Source organism: Heterodontus francisci, chromosome 41, assembly GCF_036365525.1.
Source record: "Heterodontus francisci isolate sHetFra1 chromosome 41, sHetFra1.hap1, whole genome shotgun sequence".
NCBI lineage: Eukaryota > Metazoa > Chordata > Chondrichthyes > Heterodontiformes > Heterodontidae > Heterodontus > Heterodontus francisci.
Genome location: NC_090411.1, coordinates 25,877,632 through 25,893,804, shown reverse-complemented (window position 1 = coordinate 25,893,804; position 16,173 = coordinate 25,877,632). Strand labels below are relative to the sequence as shown.

Sequence of the window (16,173 nt, the reverse complement as noted above, 5' to 3'; positions counted from 1 at the left end):
CACGTTACATCGTATAGAAGGTAAGTGGATGAACAGGAAATGAAAACCTGGACCATGTGATTTCCTGATCTACTTGCGACCGACCGGCTGAATGGGTGGGGAAGAAATCTTCCCAGAACTTTTCTTCCCTTGCTTATTGGTTTCTGTTCATTTGTCTCTCTCAGAAGATTACATCAGCTATGGCTCAGTGGGTAGCATTCTTGCCTCTATTCTTGAATTATTCTCGAAGTCCGAATATTTATCCCTCAATCAACATCACAAAAACAGATTATCTGTTTATTATGACATCGTCGTTGTGGGAGCTTGCTGTGCACAAATTGACTGCTGCATTTCCTACATTACAACAGCGGACAGCACCTCACTGACTGCAGAGCGCTTTCTGACGTCCTGTAGTTGTGAAAGGTGCCATATAAATGAAGGGGTTTGGAGCTGTCTTGAGTGGTGTTCCAAGTGTTGTGAGTGTGGGGCAGGATTAAAGGAACAACTGGTCCTTTCCTGCCCATTATTTTCATCCAGTCGTACCAGACGTTTGGAACAAAATGGCTGTTCCGAGGGTGCTTTTAACCAGCAGGTCTACAGGAAGAAATCAAGCAGCAAGGGCCAGTCGAAAGACAGCGTTAATGCACTGATATCTTCTTTTTAAGATTCAGTATACTGCACTTCGCCTTTTAAATGCAAACACTGAAGGCTGTCTACGCTGTGCCGTGGAATTAATTGCCAGTGTGTCCCTATAAAGACCTGATGTTCTGTGTTCGATGCCTACCTTGCCGTAGAAGCTGAGGAAATTATATGAGAGGTGAAAATGTTTCTCAGCCAGGAACCGATAACGCCGTCTCTCTTCAGCCAGAGCCTGTTGGTAACTGTCCTTGAGAAATGATTCCATGCTGGACTCCAGATTATAGATTTGCTCCTGAAACAGATTATAAAGACGTGTGCGTATGAGAGAGGAGAGGGGAGAGAAAGACCAAGGGCAGAGTAGTCACACAGGAACTACTAATGCTCAAGTTTAAAGCCAGAAGCCACAGATTCTGCAGTTGCACTTCACCATTTTACATTGATCTCAAGTCCTAACCACAGAACATCAGCACTGGAGCCTTATATACATCTCCCAACAGTGGAACAATCTCCCAGGCAAACTGTTGTCCCTCTGTCCCTTATATGCACAAATCTTTCACACTCTCGGTAACTGCCCGGGATAAATTTTGAATCATAGAATAATACAGCACAGAAGGAGGCCATTCAGCCCATCGCATGCATGGGCTCTTTGAAAGAGCTACCCAATCAGTCCCACTCCCCCTGCTCTTCCCCTATAGGTCTGCAAATGTCTCCCCTTCAAATATTTATCCAACTCCCTTTTGAAAGATCTTAATGAGGGTCATTTGTGGTGAGCTGTCCTTGAAAGTTTTTTCCAGCCGCCGTCATGACATAATTGCACCCACCACTAAAACAAAATCGTAGCTAGCTTCCTTTGCATGTGCCTTTTTGTTGTCTTTGTGTTTGGACATGCTGTTCTTGCAACATCTTTTACCGCTTTCGTCCTCCTGTTAGGCCATATCTATATCTTTCGCTTGTTCCCTCAGTTCTGTGCATTTTTTTTTATTAGTTTGCTTGTGAGATTTGGGCATCAGTGGCCAGGCCAGCATTTATTGCCCATCCCTAATTGCCCTTGAGAAAGTGGTGGTGAGCTGCCTTCTTAAACCGCTGCATCCATGGGTGTAGGTGCACCCACAGTGCTGTTAGGGAGGGAGTTCCAGGATGTTGAACCAGCGACAGTGAAGGAACGCCAATATAGTTCCAAGTCAGGATGGTGTGTGACTTGGAGGGGAACTTGCAGGCAGTGGTGTTCCCATGCATCTGCTGCCCTTGTTCTTCTAGGTGGTAGAGGTCGTGGGTTTGGAAGGTGCTGTCTGAGGAGCCTTGGTGAGTTGCTGCAGTGTACCTGTAGATGGTACACACTGCTGCCACTGTGCATCAGTGATGAAGGGAGTGAATGTTGAAGGTGGTGGTTGGGTTGCCAATCAAGCAGGCTGCTTTGTCCTGGATGTTGTTGAGCTTCTTGAGTGTTGTTGGAGCTGCACCCATCCAGGCAAGTGCAGAGCATTCCATCACACTCCTGACTTGCAGATGGTGGACAGGCAATGGGGGAGACAGGAGGTGAGTTACTCGCCGCAGAATTCCCAGCCTCTGACCTGCTCTTGTAGCCAGAGCATTTATGTGGCTGGTCCAGTTCATTACTGATTGCTTTCTTCTCTCCTCCCCTTTCTGTCCAGCCACCCCAAAAACAAAACCCCAGTGTAGTTCCTGTCTTAGAGTGTATATTGAGGAAAGTTTCAGCAGGTTGGGACAATACTGATCGGAGTTTAGAAGAATGAGAGGTGATCTTATTGAAACATACAAGATTTTGAGAGGGCTTGACAGGGTAGATGCTGAGTGGATGTTTCCCCTCGTGGGGGAATCTAGAACTAGGGGGCACAGTTTCAGAATAAGGGGTCACTCATTTAAGACAGAGATAAGGAGGAATTTCTTCTCGGAGAGAGTCGTTAATCTTTGAAATTCTCTACTGCAGAGAGCAGTAGAGGCTGGATTATTAGATATATGCAAGGCTGAGTTACACAGATTTTTGATCTACAAGGGAGTCAAGGTTTATGGGGGACAGTAAGGAAGGTGGAGTTGAGGCCATGATCAGATCAGCCATGATCGTATTGAATGGGGGAGCAGGCTCGCTCCCTACTCCTGCTCCTATTTCTTATTTTGTGTTCTTATTTGGTTTTGTCAGAAGGCAGCCAATATCATGGGTTGTATATTATTGAACTATCAACCCATGATGTACATCAGGGAGGTGACATTTTGTTTTGAGTGATGTAGGAAAACCCTACTGAAAATCATTGACAAGATTTTGAGTGTCCATATTTTTTTAATGCTGGTGTGAATGGAACTTTATCCAAAGCAGGCACCCAGTGGCAGGTAAAGCCAAATTACCTAAACTAAGTTTATCGTCACTGTAATATAGGTTAAGGAATTAAGAGGTTTTAAGACTTTTGAAAGCATTTTATAGGGTGGATAGAGAGAAACTTTTTCCACTGGTTGGGAAGTCTAGGAAAAGGGCACATAATAAAATCAGAGCCAGGCCATTCAGGGAAGAAGTTAGGAAACACTTTTACACGAAAACAGTGGTAGAAGAGCAGAAGTCTCCCCACAAAAAGTAGTAGATGCGAGCTCAATTAATTAATTACCAATCTGACATCGATAGATTTTTTGCGAGCCAAGGGTATTAAGGGATATGAAGCAAAGTGAGTGATGATACAGTTCAGCCATGATCACAATGAATGTCAGCACAGGCTTGAGGGGCTGAATGGCCTCCTCCTACATTCCTAAAGCATAGCCCGGCACAGATTGGAACTCCTTCTACTCTGCTCCAATACCAACCTCAGGAGAATATTCGCAATTGTGCCTACATGATATTTTATTCCTGTTCCCCATACAAGCCAGCCTGGAGTTTCTCAGAGTCACACTGCCAACCAGTGCCAAATTAGAGTTAGAGTTGAGCCCACATTCATTGCGCCCACACCCACTAGGCTTGAGATTGTCCAAACTCATTTCACATTGGATCCTCAGAGCCAACTAACAAGGAGACTTTCATTCCACTACAGTGTGACGGTACTGAGCTAAACCCCCCAGAGTGGATTGGTGAACGTTCTAGTCCGCTGAGTAACCCAGGACCTCTATCAGAAGCTAATTTAGTGGCACATTACCCTTCCTTTTTCAATGCAACCTTCCCTGTAATCTTGTCAGGATTACCAAGCAATCTCAATCTCATCGGCCAATTGCGATCAGTTTGCAGAGTCTCTCCTACCGCAGCCATACGTAGATGTGAGTCACCACCCAAGGCTCCTACTGAGGTTGAAGGCCTGTTCATGTTAACCCATGTTCTCCAATTCCATACCATACTCCAACAATTGGAGTGAAGCTTCCAATATCATCTTTATACAATTACATGGGCAAGTTAGTCTTAACGGGATTGCCCTTTGTGTGAATTCTGTGCAGTACTTCTATGCACAGTTGTGTGGTGGGTGAGGTTTCTGGCCAACGTGTGCTTGGATTCTCTGGGCTTGCTTACAATGGGGAGTGTCCTTTACTTAGCTGGATTTGTCAGCAGTTTGGTTTGGAGACTCTTGAGCATTGTGACAGATTTGCAAATGTGCCAGGTACAGATCCAAACACAAGCCCCCTCCAAAATAAAAATGAGAGGAAAATAACCAGAGAAACGGTTGGCCTTTAGCTGCTGACTCATTGCCGCCCACAAAATGGGGAAATTCAAAAGGCAGACCTTGACCGAGTTATTTTACAAAAAAACAGCAATAAATTAATAAACAGTCTTGAAATCACAGATCTGCTAATCAGATTAGCACAGCTCACCGTAGCTCATTGACAGATTCATGCACAATGAACTCTGTCAGTACTGGGAGAGGAAAGGCAAACTAAAGAAAAAATGCAGGGTGGCAGTAATCCTATTGCCACACCAAAGATGCTGGAACAAAGGTACATGGGCAGCTCTGACTGATTGGTGCAAGATTTGAACGCTACAGAATAAAGAATTCTCAGCAACAGACCCAGTAAACCAACCCATTTAATTATTCACAGCCCCCGCCTCAAAACAAGCCTCTGCTCCCAGAGGGAGGGGCAGGAAAGTGGCAACACTCGGAGACCTCAAGTTGGAGATAGGGGGTCGGATTTTCAAAGCGAGGACGGGCTTTGCGGACCCGCGAACCCACTCGCCTCCAATTAACTGCCTGTTAAGCTCCTTGAGGAGCTTGTTAACGGGTTGGGGTGGGCCAGAAGGAAGTTTTCAAAGAGGACAGCAGGAGCAGCAAATGGGCCAATGTATGTAAGTGATTAGCTGTTGGGAGCAATGTGGTTGGACAGTGTTTGATATTGATTATTATTCAAATAAATTTTTTAAAAGTGTGATTGCAAGATGGCACTTCACCTGCCTTCCTGTTCACCGTTTGGCTACTTGTCTGCACCTTAACGCTGCTGACCCTCTGATCTGCTGCCTGCACCACCCTGCAAGGCAACGACGAGCCCTGTCGCAGTTGCCATCTGCCTTTCAACATTGCCGTCTGGAGCCGTTTCCCACCTCCATATCAGTCCCGGTGCTGTCGATTGTGCGGCACGCTCGTCCCCTGGCTCAGGTAGATCATTTACATTTGAGGGTAGCATGCAACAGTCACGCTCACGCAGCACGGGTTTAGGACCCAGAAATCATTCAGGCATCAGGCTCCCGACCCCAGAATGAAAATCCAGCCGAGAAACTCCAACACTGCAGCACCCCCCCCATCACCTGGAGGCACAGGGTTGTCCAATTATCCCTCAATCCCTTCTGCATCTAGGTAGCTCTTCGACATACTTATACTCGCGAAAGCAGTATAACTACACTCCACAAAATGACCCTATGCAATTCACTGGGAAGGTATGAGCTGTGGCTCGGTGTGTAGCACTCCTGCCCAACTCAGAATGTTGTGAGTTCAAGTCCCACTCCAAACACCGGAGTGCAATATTTCGGCTGACACCCCCAGTGCAGTACTAAGGGAGTGCTGCGCAGTCAGAGGTGCCGTCTCTCAAATGAGACATTAAACTGAAGCACTGTTTTCCCTTTTAAACGAGTGTAAAAGATCCCATGGCATTATTTCAAAGAGCAGTGGAAACTGGGATCCTGCTGGGGTAGATTCACCCTCCCCCTTGCTGATGGGACACCAGATCCACTTATCATAGAATCATAGAAGGTTTGAGGCACAGAAAGAGGCCACTTGGCCCATCATGTCTGTGCCAGCCGAAAAACGATCCACCCAGTCTAATTCCACCTTCCAACATTTGGTCCGTAGTTCTGCAGATTGCGGCACTTGAGCTGCATATCCAGGCTCCTTTTAAATGAGTTGAGAGTTTCTGCCTCAACTACCCTTTCAGGCATTGAGTTCCAGACTCCCACCACCCTCTGGGTGAAAAAGATTTTCCTCATCTCCCCTCTAATCTTTCTACCAATCACTTTAAATCTGTGCCCCTAATCACTGACATCTCTGCTAAGATAAATAGGCCCTTCACCTCCACTGTATCCCGACCCCTCAAAATTTTGTAAATTTCAATCAGCCTTCTCTGTTCCAAGGAGAACAACCCCAGCCTATCCAGTCTTTCCTCATAGCTGCAGTTTTCCAGTCCCGGCAACATCCTCATAAATCTCCTCTGTACCCTCTCTAGTGCAATTACATCTTTTCTGTAATGAGGTGACCAGAACTGCACACAGTTAGATTAAACAAAACCAGTTTACTGCAGAATACAGCAGGTTATTTCGATTCTGCTCCTGCAGTTTCATAGAATCGTAAGAAAGTTACAGCACAGAAGGAGATCATTTGTCCCATCTTGCTCTGAAAGAGCAGTCGTTCTTTTTCCAACATCCCAGTTTTTCATCCATAACCCTTGGAGTTCCACATCCTCAACTCACTATCGAAACCAACTTTTAAAGTTATTGATAAAATCATCTCCCAACACCTTTTCAGGTAGTGTTCCAGCACCTGACAACTCTCTGAGGGAAAACATTTCTCCACATCTCCCCTCCAAATCTTTTGCCAATGATTTTTTAAGCAGTTACCAGTAAGAGCTCCCACCTACCTCTATGTCCCTAGTCTGTGTGCTTCTCATTCTCTCCAATCTCTGCAGTTCCGCATTCGCATTTCCTAGAATCACAGTCCTCCTCTTATGTTCCATTTCAAATCGATGTTTGCTATCCTACAAAGAAAGAAAACCAGTTGTATTTTTTTTTTTGAAGGACTGGATCATTTTGCATGGAAAAAAAATGTAAGTCTCTGGCAGATATTCTCAAGTTCAGAGTTGCTCCCATAAGTAGACCCTGCATCCCTTACAATCTGGAGTTTGCCCTCAGTACCCTATATCTTGCCAAATGACAGCATGACCTATGCTCAGATGGGTGGGGGTGGTATTGTGACAACAAAACTCCTTTTTATAAGAACTGGATACTGTAATTTTCTGTAATCTTGCGCGTGCCAATGCATATTCAATCTATTATAACTAGGGTTGTGTTACCTGGAATTTAGGAGGTTCAGAGGTAATTTGCTGAAAGTTTTCAAGATATTAAGGGGAATAGATAGGGCAGGTAGAGGGAAACTATTTCTGCTGGTTGGGGAGTTTAGGACTGGGGGCATAGTCCAAAAATGAGAGCCAGACCTTTCAGGAGTGAAATTAGGAAACACTTCTACAAACAAAGGGCGATAGAAGTTTGGAACTCTCCCATCCGTGAATGGCTATTGATTCAAGATTAATTGTTAAATTTAAATCTGAGGTTGATAGATTTTTATTAACCAAAGGTATTAAGGGATATGGGGCAAAGGCCGGTATATGGAGTCAGGTCACAGATCAGCCATGATCTCATTGATTGCCTTCCCTGCCAGGTCAAGTTGGAGTGTCTCGGACTTGTTCCTTTCTTGAGATAGGAAGCCAACAGTTTAACCTTTGACCTTCAGGGATTGGCCAGTAGAGCTGCCAATAAAGCTGGCTACCTAGAAGTGGATAACATCTAGACAATCCCACACTGAGCAAGATTGGAAGAAGACCCGGCCAACATACCAAGTGTGAATGCTTACTGAAAATCTCAGATAAAAATCCACCAATTGTTCCAACCTATAAAGATAAAATTGGCTTTCAAAAGAGCTCAGTAAGACACCCCAGCCTTTGAGAGTTAAATCTGGGAAACCTGAATCTTAATATTAAAATCATACGACAGCTTAAAGCAAAAACTCCTTTCTGGGCAAAAACTGCCAAGACTCCCGAAACGTGGCGTTCCTTTTTTTTTGCCTCTATCTATTTGAAATTCAGGGAGAAATCAGCAAGCATCCCGCAGTCATGTACTGCATGGCACAATCCTCATGGCACTATTATGGACGTCAAGGAAGAATCTTGAAATATATTAATTGAAATGTATTAATAAACGAAACCCTTCACAGTTTACTCACAATTATGTAATCTATGTCCAGCTGCATATTACGGCCCATTTCCCGCAGGAGATCGTCACTGAATCTCCGAAACTGCAAAAATAAACATCGAACATGAGAACAACGGAGTTGGTTGTGAAGCCTCATAGTCAGACCGACAAATATCTGGCAGCATTGGAGCATTTTAACACTTTTAACAAACTGGAAGATTTACTGATGCTCCAAAAACATGGCATTCAGTTTGTAAATTCACACAACTGAATGCAAGTATTCAAATCTTTCAGTAGTTAATCACTGCAAAAACATTCCATTGGTATCTTAATTATATTGTAATGGGTTTTGCCTGTGCCGAGAGGTTAATTTCGATTATGTCTGCAATAGAGTTTCGATGCTCCTGGACCAGGAATGAGAAAAATTAGCTAGGGTGTATATATAGTGTCACTGCTTAAAATGAAGATGTTCAGTTAAGGCAGGACTGGTCTGGTCTGTGATTCCTTCGTGGTTGCATAACCAGCTAAAACTCACCATTTGGGACCCGTACATTTTAGTGGACAGTGATACTAAATATCACCGACTTAATCTGGTGTCGCAAATGCACACATACAATTGTGAAAAGACAGGTCTGCAATAATGTTAAAGTACCTGATAGAATGATCAAGCATAAGCTACTCCCTTTAAGTAGGTCCTCTCCCTGGGTCCTCTGACTGGCTCAGAGTCCCATGCATAAGCCCTGAATAACAGGCCACTTTGCTGAGTTGCTAGGAGCATGGTGTCTGTCGAGTCAATGCCTCCAGAAGAGGAGGAGAGACAATTGATGGAGAAAATTGGAAGAGGAGGAGATTAAATCAGGTCATTGGGCAGGATGAGGACCGGCAAAAACACTGTCTCTGAATCAGAAGGTTGTGGGTTCAAGTCCCACTCCAGAGACGTGAGCACAAAATCTAGGCTGACCCTCCCAGTTCAGTACTGAGCAGGTGCTGTCTTTCGGGTGAGACATTAAACCATGAGACGTAAAAGATTCCATGGCACTATTTCAAAGAAGATCAGCAGAGATTTGCCTGGTGTCCTGGCCAATATTGATCCCTCAACCAACATCACAAAAACAGATTGTCTGGTCATTATGGCATTGCTGTTGGTGGGAGTTTGCTGTGCACAAATTGGCTGCCACATTTCCTACATTACAATGGTGACTACACTTCAAAAGTGCTTCATTGGCTGCAAAGTGCTTTGGGACATTCTGAGATGGTGACAGGCTCTATATAAATGCATGTCTGTGTTGTAGTATTCCATGATTCTATGCCCGAGAGTATGGGGGAGGAAGATTGAATCCAGGCCTTCAAAAAAAAATTTGAAGAGAAAAAAATTGGAGGGCTACAGGGAATAGTCAAGGGAGTGGTGAGTTGCTCTTGCAGAGAGCTGGCACAAACAGGATGGGCTGAACGGCCTCCTTCTGTGCTGTAACCATTCCATGACCCAATGTCTAAGGAATTTGCCAATCTATACCGATCATTTAAGGGATGGTAGTCAATCTATATGATCTGGAATTTTGACCCACTCAAACTTACAAGTTTTTCTAGGTCATTGCTGAGCTGCTTTTGTGTATCCGTCATCTGCAACAGGACCTGACCTGTACAGGAGAACAAATGGGAAAATCAATTCAAAGTGTAGAGTTTCAGACCACTACCTATTCACCTTTAGGAACCCAGTTTCAAATCTAAACTAAATTACAACATCACAGGAAAGATACAAATAAAGGAGGACTTTAAGCCCATCTTAGCTCATTGTCTCGGCAAATTACACATTGTAGTCCTTCCATTATGGATCCTCGATGAATCTAAGATTTTCACCTCTATCATCCTACCAGGAAGACCATTCCAAATATTAATCCCTATGTGTCATATCACGACACTCTTTAAAAGCTACCACTTTGACCAAACCATTGGTCACTTGTCCTAATATCTCTTTATGTGGCTTGGGGGTAAAGTTGTTTCGTAACGCTCCTTTGAAGCGTTACTACATTAAAAGGCATTAATTGCAAGTTGTCATTCTTTGTCGATGTGTGAAGATTTCTTCCTGACATCAGCTCTAAATTGACCTTTCACCAATTTAGCTTCCATCCCCCTTGATCCGGTCTATCAACCCACCCTTATAATGCCCCAGACTTATCCTACGTATACCATTTAACATCTTCTAGATGCAAGGTTCCATCCTTCCAAAGCTAAAGAACCTTAGTTTCTCAAGTCTGTCTTCACACTCAATATCTGGCGATAGGAGTTAGCTTCACTCAAGCTTTTGTCCCCCACTGCTTCTCTGTTCTGAATGCTTCCCTCAGTGATCAAACTGGACATGTCAGATTCAGGGTGCAGTTTGAGCATTTCGACCCTCCAGTTTACACTCTGCCGGTTTAGCTACCTATTCACTCGATTTATCACTGCACCACAATGAGCTGACGTGTGAGGATCTCACCCTGAGATTCAGTTCATCCTCACCGTCAGCTGGCCCAGTGGGTTCCACCGTGTTTATGCCACCCGCTCTTTCTTTCATTGTGCAGTGCCTAGCATTCATCTGATTTTTTTTTTCTAACTCCCTGGCTGCTTCCTCATGTTTGCCTCCTCTCCTTCTCCCCCCAAGAATGAAGCTTGGCTTGATGTGACACTTTTGAGGCCAGGGTAGATATCAGAGGCTCTCAATCCCTCCTTGATCCACGGTCATGTCGGGGCGACCTACTTCATTTGCTTATAAATCTTAGCAGGCAGGTCATGGTAAACCAGAGCACAGGGTGTTCTGGCTGCACTAATTGGAAACAATACTATATCTGTGCAGACTTGGTAATTAAATAGGAGAGGAGAATGGTTCATTAAATGACATGAATTACCTCACCACAGGAGTTTAATTCTTTTTTAAATGGAATGATCCAGCTACTGGATGGATCAACCTTTCCTTTTGTTTAATTTTTCTTATGACCCTTCTATTATGAGAATAATTCATTGGTTAAGGACCTATTGCATGAGGTCAATACTAGAAACTACATGAAACACGTTTAATTTAGCTTTACCTAGTAAGCTCCACTTTCAGTCAAATCTCCCCTGCTCCTCTCTAGACTGTGGTGTCAGATAGTTTATTGTGCCCCACCTATATAATTATTTTAATGTGTGGGAGCCCAGAAATTGACTACCTTCTGGCTATTCGACTGTAGGGTGCATCACCCAATCCTATACTTGCCCAATACCCATGTATATAGAATCATAGAACGTTTACGGCACAGAAAGAGGCCATTTGGCCCACCGTGTCTGTGGGTGACACTGGCAAGATTATATTGGTTGCCCATTCCTGGCTTCTCCCGGAGAAGGTGCTGGTGGTCCTTCTCCTTCAACCACTGCAGTCCATGCTGTGATGGCAATCTCTAACAAGGGAGAATCTAACCATCTCCCCTTGACATTCAATGGCATTACCATCGCTAAATCCCCACTGACAACATCCCGGGGGTTACCATTGACTAGACACTTAACTGGAGCAGCCACATAAATACTGTGGCTACAAGAGCAGGTCAGAGGCTGGGAATTCTGCAGCAAATAACCCACTTCCCTCCTCTCCACTGCCTGTCCACAATCTACAAGGCACAAATTAGGAGTATGTTGGAATACTCTCCACTTCCCTGGATGAGACAATCCCAAGAAGCTCGACACCATCCAGGACAAATCAGCCTACTCGATCGCCACCCCATCCATCACCTTAAACATTCACTCCCTCGACTACTGGCGCACAGTGGCAGCAGTGTGTACCATTTACAAAATGCACTGTAGCAACTCACCAAGGCCCCTTCGACAGCACCTTCCAAACCCGCGACCTCTACCACCTAGAAGGACAAGGGCAGCAGATGCATGGGAACACCGCCACCTGCAAGTTTCCATCCAAGTCACTCACCGCCCTGACTTGGAATTATATCGTCCGCCGTTCCTTCACTGTCGCTGGATCAACATCCTGGAACTCCCTAACAGCACTGTCGCTGCACCACATGGACTGCAATGGTTCAAGAAAGTGGCTCATAAACACTTTCTCAAGGGTCATGAGGGATAGGCATTAAATGCTGGGCCTTGCCCACATCCCATGAACAAATATTTTTTTTACAAATCCAACAGTGGTTGCCTGATAGCAATCAGGAGCAGAAACCTCTGACACTTTGTTTCTCCCAAGATGAGGGAGACCAGCACTAGCAACCCCTACCCTCACCCCATCTGAAACTGCTCAATTCTGCAAACATCAGGGAATGGCGTTTTCCTAGGCTGCGTAATCAACTGCTCGCTAACCATCCGAACCAGCTAGTACTTTGGTGGAGCAACTCTGGTACGTTGTGTATTTTTTATGAGGTAAGGCTACATTTATCTGCGCCCTTTCACAAATTAATTTATTGTGTGTGTCAATATGAATGTGGCAATATAGTTCAGGAATCATGACTCAATCTTGACTTCCGATTTCACCAAAGTCAAGCCACCCCATATCACTGAGCTTCACACTCTGTGGAGTCTTATTGCAGTCTGGCATGAAGGTGGGTTTAAAAAGTCCTCAGGTTCACTTTATGGGCACCTTATAAACTTACTCTGGGGTCCATTCAACACTATGAGGAAGCAAAGGCAGCCATCTTAATATTTTAAAGACGTGTCCATAGTTCTCTCCCGTCGGGGTCACAACCCCACAGTATGGGCTGCATTTTCCCGTATGGGGCGTATCACGGGCATCGGCCTCAATTCCGGAAGTGAACCTGGAAGTGGCCACGGCAGGAAACCGGTCGCGATCTTCCCCGAGGCATCCAATTAAGAAGTCCCCTCCGGAAGCCCCGAGCAATTCAGGATAGCAGGTGGACCAGTGAAGCAGCAGGTGCATTGAGAGGGCTCACAGTGATGTCCACTTGGCAGCTGCACTGGGAGAGGTGGGAGCTGCTGAGGCAGGCAGAAGGCTGCAAGGGTGTCTCAAAATGGAGGCACTCTCTGCCGTTTCGCAAGATAATTAAAAATGCTGCAAGGCCACTACCGTGAGGCCATCACTGTGGAGGGGGAGCCCCTTCGCAGGATGGCTTCAGCTGTGGCTGTTGCACCCCAGTTGGTCTGTGCATTAATAGGCCTCATTGACGGCCGGCCACTGCTGGCTGGGTAGCCTCTAGTGCGTTGTCTCTGCCTCTGGCAAGATCGCTCAGAGGTGGGAACGCGTCGGGTAGACGACCTGACACGCCATTTTACAACTTTGTTCCTGGTCCTGCCTCCTAACCTGCCTCAATGGGACTGGGAAAATTCAGTCCTATAACTCCCATTTTGAGGGCTGTGCTTATCACTGTATATCCACTGTTTTCAGACCAGCCGACTCTATTAAGTTTGCTGTGCTGACATCAAGGGCGTTCAAGGATACACGGGTGTGGGGAGAGGGGTGAAGAAGTGAATATGTGTATTAATGCCCCCTTGAAGACAAGGTTCCACCGAGAGTTGTACTCATTTGTCAGGGGCGCCCAGCGACATTGGAAAAATGGCCGCCCCATCTTAAATGGATAAAACCCATTCCCCTTACGCGATTAGACCATTGAAGTCTGCAGCGTAGTGCCCCAGTGGCTCAAAGACTCCAGAAAGCGAGCAGCAGGGGACACAGCTGCTTTGTCCTTTATGGTATCCAGTGGGAGATAAGGAACTATTGTGATGAACATGTTTTACAACAGCTGAAGTAACTCCTGCTTCTCCCCCGTCAAATCCTGGCTCCCTCCAGCCAGATAATGCTGGCATGATATCACTACTTAGCAATGAGTGATAAGTGTGGAGTGGAAATTAAGATCCAGGTCAAAGCATTTGGCAATTTCTTTTACAAAAAAACAGCTACAGCCTGCAATATTATCTACCTCATTGGTGCCTCCGGGAATTTCATCTCTCACAGAAAGGTGGGTTTTACATGTGGCCTACTGTAGGCTGGTTGACTTGCAGTAACATCTGCTTTTAGACCATCTGACAGTTTGGGTGACTTCAGATCCTCTTTTTGGCTGAATCATGACTGAAACTGGCAAGTGTAGACACCAATAATGGACATTTTCCAAATTAAACTTTAAGGGCAGACACCTCAGTGATGTCAGTCAAGAAGCAAGTCTCTCTCGGCCTGCAACTATCACACCAGATAGAAGAGTAAACAAAGAGATATGATTTAAAACATTGGCTTTCCCAACAGGGGCTCCGGGAGGGGTCCCCACAGTTCAGGGAGGTTATCAGTGTTTGAACCCATCAAGCTATCATAAAGGGATTGCTGGTCCTGAAGGTATATTTGTTTCAAAAGGGGGACTAAATGATGTAGCACAGAAGTGTCAACATTTTTTGTCCTCAGCGACAGCCTCATAGATTTGTACCATAGACTTTCAGGTTCAAGATACACTGCAGCAACTTGCCAAGGTTCCTTCGACAGCACCTTACAAACCCATGACCTCTACCACCTAGAAGGGCGTGGTGGGTAGACGCATGGGAACACCACCATCTGCAAGTTCCCCTCCAAGTGACTCACCATTCTGACTTGGAACTATATCGCCGTTCCTTCACTGTCACTGGGCCAAAATCCTGGAATTCCCTTCCTAACAGCACTGTGGGTGTGTCTAGCTTTGGATTGCATCAGTTCAAAAAGGCGGCTTGCCACCACCTTGTCAAGGGCAATTAGGGTTGTGCAATAAATGTTGGCCTTGTCAGTGACACCCAGTTCCCATGAACAAATAAAGCAAAGGTTATGTTTACCTATGAAGCTCAAATCATGTTCCCATTAATTTTCATATTTGCAGGTTGCTGATCTTAACGTTCTGTTTTGGATTTATCCACCAAACCTCTAGGCCCGTGGAATTTAAACAAGACAAACCACAAGATTTACAAGGATGACACCAGAACTGAGTGGTTATAACTATTAGGAAGGAATGAACAGACTGGGGTGATTTGCTCTGGAAAAGAGGCGGCTGAGGGGTAACCTAATAGAGGTCTTTAAAATTATGAAAAGGTTTAATGGGGTAGACATAGAGAAGATGTTTCCACTTGTTGGAGAGTCCAAATCTAGGGGCTCTAAATATAAGATAGTCACTGATAAACCCAATAAGGAATTCAGGAGGAACTTCTTTACTTAGAGTGGTTTAAATGGGAAACTCGCTACCACAAGGAGTAGTTGAGGTCAATAGCATAGATGTATTTAAGGGGAAGATAGATAAGTACATGAGGGACAAAGGAACTGAAGGTTATGTTAATAGGGCTAAATGAAATAGGTTGGGAGGCTTGTGTGGAGCATTAACACCAGTGTAGACCTATTGGGTCCAATGGGCTGTTTTTGTGCTGTAAATTCCATGTATAAGCAGAGAGTAAAAAACAATAGCACTAATAGGACTAAGTTGCCTGGACTTTGGGGGGCTCAGGGTTCACAGTTTTGATACTTCTGGATCAGTACAATGTCCTTTTACATCAGGCACCTGGATTTCAATCCAACCTAGATTAATGGGAATGAAGTCCCCTCAGTTTGCTAGTCGTAAGAGTCCCTCGTGAAGTGATTTTATCAGTCTCAACCCAGTTCCCAAAGGGCTACCAACAAGAATGGTACCAACAGTCAATTAACTTAGGCCAAAGGTGTATAGATGCACAGGTCTCATTTTGGTACAGCACAGGTGTGTTACCAAGATTAGGGGGAGAGCAGAGACAGTTTTACTCTGCATCTAACCTGATCGTTACCTGATCAAAGAGGCATTGGCAATGAAAGCATTCCATCTGACCACAACTAATATCCCTCACCTTGAAGAATGCTTGGAAAAACGAACTCCACAGTTTTACTGTGCAAACAGGTTCATTTCACACGCGAGGTGGTCGTCTTACCTCATGGGAGACCGAGCAGCCCTGATCCTTAAGGGAGTGGACTCTTACCCAATATCTGTGAAGTGGAAGTCTTCAAGGCTTGCTCACCAAATTTCCCAACTGCAACAAAATAGTCGTTAGCTGCCGTGGCCAACACTGGAAAAAGAGAAGACAATAAAAAGAGAGATTAAAAAAAGGGGGCTCAATAGAAGTGGAGTCACATATAGGGGGAATGTGGTTTTCCAGCCATTGTCACAACATGGTGGGCAACATCCTGCGATCTCCAGATGTATGATACCCATAAGTGAGGTTCCCCATTGACGCATTGCATTGAA

General features: G+C 45.0%; 1 protein-coding gene across 2 annotated transcripts in view; it reads right to left on the bottom strand.

Moving 5' to 3' along the window:
• Positions 1 to 16,173, bottom strand: part of LOC137353373 (BAR/IMD domain-containing adapter protein 2-like 2) — a 60,334-nt gene that overhangs the window by 25,525 nt on the left and 18,636 nt on the right. Inside the window, exons 3-7 of one of the 2 annotated variants that reach the window (XM_068019570.1) lie at positions 15,908 to 15,994; positions 9,566 to 9,627; positions 8,022 to 8,093; positions 6,664 to 6,780; positions 764 to 910 (exon numbers count right to left, since the gene is read on the bottom strand). In XM_068019570.1, the coding sequence (XP_067875671.1) occupies positions 764 to 910; positions 6,664 to 6,780; positions 8,022 to 8,093; positions 9,566 to 9,627; positions 15,908 to 15,994 (485 nt within the window). Of the gene's footprint in view, positions 1 to 763; positions 911 to 6,663; positions 6,781 to 8,021; positions 8,094 to 9,565; positions 9,628 to 11,924; positions 12,338 to 15,907; positions 15,995 to 16,173 lie in introns of those variants that run through there. The other variant, XM_068019571.1, reaches the window with a different exon arrangement.